Consider the following 7,472-nt stretch of genomic DNA (forward strand, 5'->3'; position numbering starts at 1 on the left):
TTTAGTAGCTCCTGGGGTATAAGCTGATGATGTGTGTTGATATTTTGTCACTTTCAAAAAAGCTTTTGCTCATTTTATCTTCTACTCAGGCTTGTGTGAACACCCCAGACAGTTTTTAAGTTGCTTGATTCAGTATTTAGATATTTGATATTCATTTTAGCTACCCCGCCCCCTTGATGAACCATGATAGATTCATCAAAAACGCCCGTTTTCTTTTCTTCTGGTGACTGATATTGTCCTTCTAATACGTGAGGGGGCTGTGTTTTGTCAATTACTGTTTTCATTTAATTATTTTGGTAAAGAACCTCCTCCAGGAGGAGGCCGGATGAGACAAAAAAATCGAAAATAATTATAAAAAATAAATGAAAACAGTAGTAGGACGGGTGTTTTTGATGAATCTATCATGGTTAAAATTGAGTTTGATTGAATATCGAATATATAAATATTGAATCGAGCAACTTAAAAACTGTCTGGGTGCTCACAGCCTGAGTAGATGATAAAATGAGCAAAAGTTTTTGTGAAAGTGAAATATCCCTTAAATAGCAGCCAAGGCATCATCAACTATCTGTTGACCACAAGATTGCTATTCAGCAGAAACACAATTAATTTAACCAGGCTGTTGACTCAATCTGTTTACTTGCTGTCTTCGGTGAAAAAGTGTTTGTAGAAAAACAAACCATGTATCCTATCTCCAGTGTTCATTTTGTTTTCCAGTTTGTTTAACCTCCATGTCCTTTATGTGCTGTAGAACAAGGACATGAACGTAATGTCATCTACGTTGTCCGATAGAATGAGGATTGCAACACAACTTGAACATCTCCCTTTGTCAATTGTTAATCACATGGGTGGCCAGGATGGCATAGTCACATTGGGTGCCATGTCTTGTCCATAGACTGAATGTGTTCCTTGGCTTTCATTCTCAGCGCAGCAATACTGGAGCTGCGTTGGTTCACATCCTCCAAAGGGTATTTCTCAGGAAAAGGAGCTGAACACTGGTACGGAGGAGGAGCCATACTCTGCATCCCCTGGGCCATGGAGGGGTGAGGATGAGGATGAGGAGGATGGGTAGGATGGGGAGAGGAGGTTAGGAAGCTGTGGCTGGGGTAGCTGGGCTGGAGGCCCTGGGCCGGTCCCTGCATGAAGCCAGGGATACTGTGGACCGGTGTGGCACTGGACAGAGGAGACGTCAGCCAGGGATCCAAAGGAAGGGAGTTGGCCATTGGTCCTACATTAGTGTGCACAGGTGGTGGCCGGTTGAAGGAAAGCATTGGGGAGTCGTGGAGCTTCATGCTGCTGGCATCCATCTTCTCTTGGCGACGCCATTTAGCTCTGCGGTTCTGGAACCACACCTAGATAATAAAACAAAGTTATTAGTGGTAAGCTTGTCATATGGTAAGTTGGTAACCTATCCCTCGAAAGGGCCTGTCCTATTTTAAAGCTGTGCCCTCCCGCTACTTTACTGTGCATCACAGGGTTTGCTATCGTAATTGTCTTGAATAATCTCACAACCTGAATAGTGAGAAAGCCAAGCCGGTGGCTTGGAATCTGTTGAGGGTATGCCATAATCTGGGAAATTAATACATTCACTTATGTAAATCTATACCAACAACAGTCATAAAAAGGTGTGACTCCTTACTCTCCTTCAAAACTGCTCTAAAAGAGAACTTACATGTGGCTGCAATTCGGAACTGGCCCCTGTAAAAAGTCTAAGTCTAAGCCTATCCCCAGAAATAACATTTTGGGCACTTGCTTACTTAAAGGTATATTCAGTGATTTCACTTAATTCAAATATCACTTATTTTTTTGTTTTGTTGTGATAATCCTCCCTACTATAGAGTGTGCTGGCCATATAAGGAGTTCCTCCCTGTCCCCAGTTAACCCCTGGGGGTCAAAAAACCTTAGGTTTCGTTTTTGACTCTCTATCCTGATTGGACGAAAGGCTGGGTCCCACAGCCAAAAACGAAACCTAAGGTTTTTTGAGTGAAATCACTGAATATACCTTTAACTTCACCAATATGCTTTGCTAGAAGAATATCAAGACACAATATCATTTTTCTCATTTCAAAGGGGTTTTCTTTCTAACTGATGTTTTAAGTAGTTGTTCACTTGTTCTACCTGTTACACCTGTATGTTATTGGAAAAACTGGAAAAAGAGTGCCAGCGAGTTTGCAGTCCTAAAACCTTTTGGAAAAGTACTTCCAAACTACAAGGCGTGTGGTTAACATAAACATAGCTTAGCACCTCCATCCTACTCCTCCCGTTCAACATTCCCTGTTGACAGGTGCCACCCTAGTCCGGAGGAGTACGTGCAGTGAAAGATCGGCCTCCCCACCTGGCTTCCCTCCCATAGTCAATTAGTTTGGCATAGAAAAATACATCATCCCTGACCCCTGTAGCTCTCTATTGAGAATCCAACATAGAATACAATAACGTGCTTAGGCTCACATTAGGAAATGGCTTTCTGATGCCAAGGTCTAGCCTACCTGAACCCGGACCTCTGGGAGGTTAACCTTCATAGCTAACTCTTCGCGGCTATACACGTCGGGGTAGTGAGACTTCTCAAAGGCACGCTCCAGCTCATGAAGCTGGTAGGTGGTGAAGGTGGTTCGGTTGCGTCTGTGCTTCTTCTTGGGCTGATCGTCCTTGCATAGCTCTGGGGACTTGCCTTCATCGCTGTCTATACTCTTTGTCAGTTCACTTAGTTCCCCATCACACTTGTTTGTGAATAGGCCCACTTCTGTCCAACATTGAAAGAGAGAGAGAGAGATCAATGTGTTGTGTTTGTTTGGCTTTTTGTCCTGAACATAATATTGTATGGCTAGATGAAATCTGTGAGAAATAACACATTTTAGAACATAAACAAAAGGCAGCACAAAGGTGAAATGAAGTCTTGCATTGACTTACAGTAATGCAACGGCCACTTTCCAGTAGAGACACCTGCAACATTAGACTCCTGAAGCTTGAAGCTTGAAATTGAAAACACCCCTACTCTCACTTTGAGAGGTTTTTAATATAATTTTGCAACTGCATATATAAGCAATCCTCAGAAAGAGGACTTCAGGGAGATGATTTGTGTCACTCAAACTGTAAGTTACATTACATACTTTACCTCATTGTAGTGAGTATTCAAAATAATACCATGCTCTGAGAATATGTCTATAATCTTAGTATAGTTTTATTTAATATGATTGTTATCCATTTCATGTATTTAATGCATATAATAATCCTTTCTTGCTAGTGTATTATATTGTTGTGAACATTGTATTTTAGCAGACACTGTGACAGGCCATATTGTGCTCCACGGCAGGTATATACTTTAAATCTCTGAAGGCACAGATGCCAACCTGATAAGCCCTCCTTGCCTTCCTCATATTTCTAATCTACCTATAGGCTAACAAGCTAATGTGTGTGTGTAATACGTGCAGCAGCAAAGAAATAGGCCTACAGAAACCCTGAGGGAAAGTCCTTAACACTGTCAGCCCGTTGGATGAATTAGCCTTTGCCTAACTAACTAGCAAGTAATTTAATTAATTTAAGTACAAAGATGATGATTAGATCACACCAGTATGTGTCTCTGTCATGATCAGACTCAATTAGTAGCCCTTTATTGTGTCTGTGCAAATCACATGGTGTCAGGTAAGTTCTCAGCCACACAGAAAGGCAAGCTAAACATACTATGAAATATACAATATATTATATGCGCATATATATATATATATACTGTATATATATATCCCATGTTTGTGGCAAATTACACTCATCTGGCATCTGATATACTTTTTGAGGATTACAAAAAGTATTGGAAACTACAGTTTGGACAAGTTTTGGCCATGACTTTGGATTTCATAACAGTACAGGATAAAATGCTATACTTAGTAGTATAAACAGCATAAAAAAGAAGAACGACTTGTAAGATTACTGAGTTTTTCTAATTTTAGGCCATTTCACCTCATAGAGAGGGTATGTCAACTCATTTGGGATCCAAGATTTGACAACGGTTGTCAACACATGATGATGATGCCAATTGCCAAGGACTCCAAAACTTTATGTTCCACTTAATGCTTCAGTGTAACTGGGGACAGAGTGTGCCCATGCGTCCATGTGTGCACATGGAGGAGAAGGAGGGGTGCAAGTCTTTCAATTACCAAACATGAGCAGAAGCTAGGGCAGAGGAGGATTTTGGGGGTTCATTTATCTACCTCTCATTAAGCAACTATGACAAAGCCTAGGCTTTCACAATGGCAGAGGTCAAGCCTGGTTCAGTGACCAGCTCTCTGCCTGTCAGCCCGTCACATCCACCGATCTGAAGGCTGCCACTGTTCACTGGCCAGCACCGGTTCTCAATACAGGGGGAGTCGGGTGGGGTGTGGGGGACATGAGTGACGCCATGCGCAAGGTAGTGTCCATTCAGGGAGAACAAGCCTGACTTAACAGCATAGACATCTACAAAAGAGAATTGACATATGTGGTGATTTATGTTGACTCAACAACACATATCGTCCTTTTCGGATGCAGTGACTGGATCCTCCTGAATGACTTTATGTGTGTGTAAATATGGGTTTGTCACAGGGCTTCTGCTAACTACAGATTACACATGATAAATTAGATGTGGAGAATGGAATGGAATTGAAGAATGACAGTTAACGCCACAATCAATCTAGGTTACAATTTTCAATTTAGGCATTTAGCATCTATGCTCTTAATCCAGAGCGATTTACAGTAAGCAAGAACAAGATAAGGTATCAATTGCATAGAAATAGTCATCTAGGATCATAAGAACCTATCATCCGTAGAATATGCGGCATACATTGAAACTATAAACACTATAGGATACCAGATCAATAATGACCTGGCATATGTCTACATAACATGTTATCTAAATGACATTTTTAGCCTTTGCATAAGCCTGGAAGGTCGTCGATGCTAGGGCAAGTGCTACAGGCTAGGTTGCAGTGAAGAGACTATTTGGGGGAATTTCACACTATCTTGTTCTGTTATCTTTCTCTCAATCTCAGCCCACACAGTTCACAATAAAATGATGTTTAACCACATGAACGTGCCTTTTCTGGGCAGTTCAGAATAGGCAAACATTTGGTGAAAAACGTAGATAGAATTCTATGAAATATTCAGGATCCCAATGGAAACAAGCCATAGTGCTTTCTTGTGTTCAATCCTTTTATAATTGTATTTGTATTATTCTATGCTTTTTTCTTCTCTCAAACTGTTAATAAAGTAATCAATCAATCAATCAAATACTCCTTGGTGGACTTCAGTCAACAAAGTATAGGATTTAAGTGGCTATGGTTCTAATCATGGAAACAGTAGCCTATTGTATTTGCTAGAGACTGGTGATAACACCCAGCCTGAGCCTGTGTACAATCATCTTATGATTAAGGTGTGCACCATCTTAAAAGCTCCAAACTATTCACTTCATTCAGCATCAGCATCATTTACTGCCTTTGAAGTTAAGAATTTAAGTCAAGAAATGTTATGAAAGGTTATAATAACCACACCTGTGAGATCTGCATGCACTGTAACATCTTTTTTGAGGGGCAAACGAGTGCTGTCAAGTGTTAATGTCAAATGCACGTGCCTGGATGAATTCATGGTTAGTGATCAAGTATTTATTCATTCTGAACACCACTGACAGTCTGGTCGATGACATACCATGATATGCTGGCTGCTGCTCTGAGCTGCTGTCTCTCAGAGAGGAAAGGTGGCCACCATACGAGGCGTTTGATGAGGGCTCCTGCTGCTTACCAGGCTCTCCAAGGCTGTCCATGCCCACCTTGTGGGGCCCCGGATCGCCGGCCGAACTGAGCAGGGTTTCCTGGTCTTTACTGAAACCCAGAATGACATCAATGCTGTGGACGCGGCCCCCTGAAGCTGCCCCTCCGCCTTTCCCCATTTCGTGGAAGTTGCTGGGCGAGAGGCAGCTGTCGTCCACCATGTTCATGGTATCCAGTGATAAATGCATTAGAGCGTCTGGGCACCCGGCCTGTCCTAAAGCAGGGGAAAGTGTTCAAGTGAGGGAGAAGGGATACAAGAGGAGGTCAGAGAATTTCATAGATGGCAGTCTGCTGATTCCTCTGTAGCACATAGTTGTCATTGTCCTAACCTAGGGTGGGACAATGTCAGGTCTCTGCTCTACATGTAAAGTGTCTTGAGACGCTTTAATAAAATGTAATACAGGAACAGAAAATCTCACAGTAGTTTGAGACTTTGTTGTAAATCTAATCTATACAGGGAAAATCTCCCCTTTTCAACGACCCAAAACAATGGCAATTTCACAATTGATAAGCATGAGGACTATTCATAGCTTAGGTTATCAGTGAGAACCAACAATTCAAAATACACAGATCACTGTTAGTATTCTTTATGGCAGTGCTTCCCAAAGTGGGGCCCGGGGACCCCCAGGGGTACTTGAGGGAGTTCCAGGGGGGACCCAGCTAAATGATAATTTGGAACCAAATGGACCCTTGTGGGTCTGTAACTCAGAGTGTACAAATGGAACCCATTTGGTTCCATTTGTACACTCTCAGAGTTAAATTAGCATTGACTTTACAATATAAATTGGGGTCCCAGAGATATAAATGCTATTAAATGGGGGTCCGTAGACTAATTCATGTCAAACTGGGGGTCCTTGAAATTAAACGGGTTGAAAATCACTGCTAGAGACATAAAGATCTTCTCTTATGGGGGTCCCTGGCGTGTCTTTTCAAATGGGGGGTCCGCAGGCTAATTAGTGTCAATTTGGGGGTCCTTGACATGAAAAAGTTTGGGAACCACTGCTTTATGGTTATCAAAAAAAATAATAATAATAATCACGTTTCTGAGTTCAAGGCCTCTGTCTACACTCTACGCTCCTTTTTTCTCTCTACACCAAGTTGCTTCACTGAAAATAGCCAATCTACAAGATCATAACCTGTCACAACATGATGTGTTGTGAGAATCTGCTATTTCTTCCGAATGTTCTCCCCAGAATAGGGATGCTAGAGTTTGTATGGTTAAACATTTGCTAAACGTGTTTGAGATAAGGGATTTTCATCTCTGCTAAATGTATATTACACTCATTAAACAGACATGGTTGATCATTCAATTAAGTAAAACCAAATTAATGAACCAGCTGCTTATTATAATGTAAGAACTAGATAGCATATGGAGATCAATACGTTTGGCAATGATACTGACACACTGTGGTGTATGGGCTTTTACTTAAATTCAACAAGTTGTCTAAGTTCCTCATTAAATATATCAGATATAAGTTATTGTAATATGTTACTATTGAAAACAAATATTATCCAAATGAAATTATGTGCAGCAAAATGTACCACAGAATGTCCAACAACAACATAATAAACATGATAGCAATAAGGCCCTGCGATGTCTTCATAGACTGGTTGAGTAACTGACAAAACTTTATTTAATTTCACATGCAGCATCATGAAGGACATATCATTTGCCTTCACTAT

General features: G+C 41.1%; 1 protein-coding gene across 1 annotated transcript; it reads right to left on the reverse strand.

Annotated features, from left to right (window-relative positions):
• Nucleotides 1-5,977, reverse strand: rx1 (retinal homeobox gene 1; the record flags this gene model as incomplete). The annotated part of the gene is made up of 3 exons (XM_083767018.1): nt 1-1,349; nt 2,484-2,737; nt 5,668-5,977. 3 exons carry the CDS (start codon nt 5,975-5,977, stop codon nt 864-866), a joined length of 1,050 nt encoding a protein of 349 aa, XP_083623144.1. The 3' UTR covers nt 1-863.
• Nucleotides 5,978-7,472: the final 1,495 nt, after the last annotated feature.

This window comes from Protomyctophum parallelum (genome assembly GCF_964188405.1).
Source record: "Protomyctophum parallelum genome assembly, chromosome: 6".
Classification (NCBI taxonomy): Eukaryota; Metazoa; Chordata; class Actinopteri; order Myctophiformes; family Myctophidae; genus Protomyctophum; species Protomyctophum parallelum.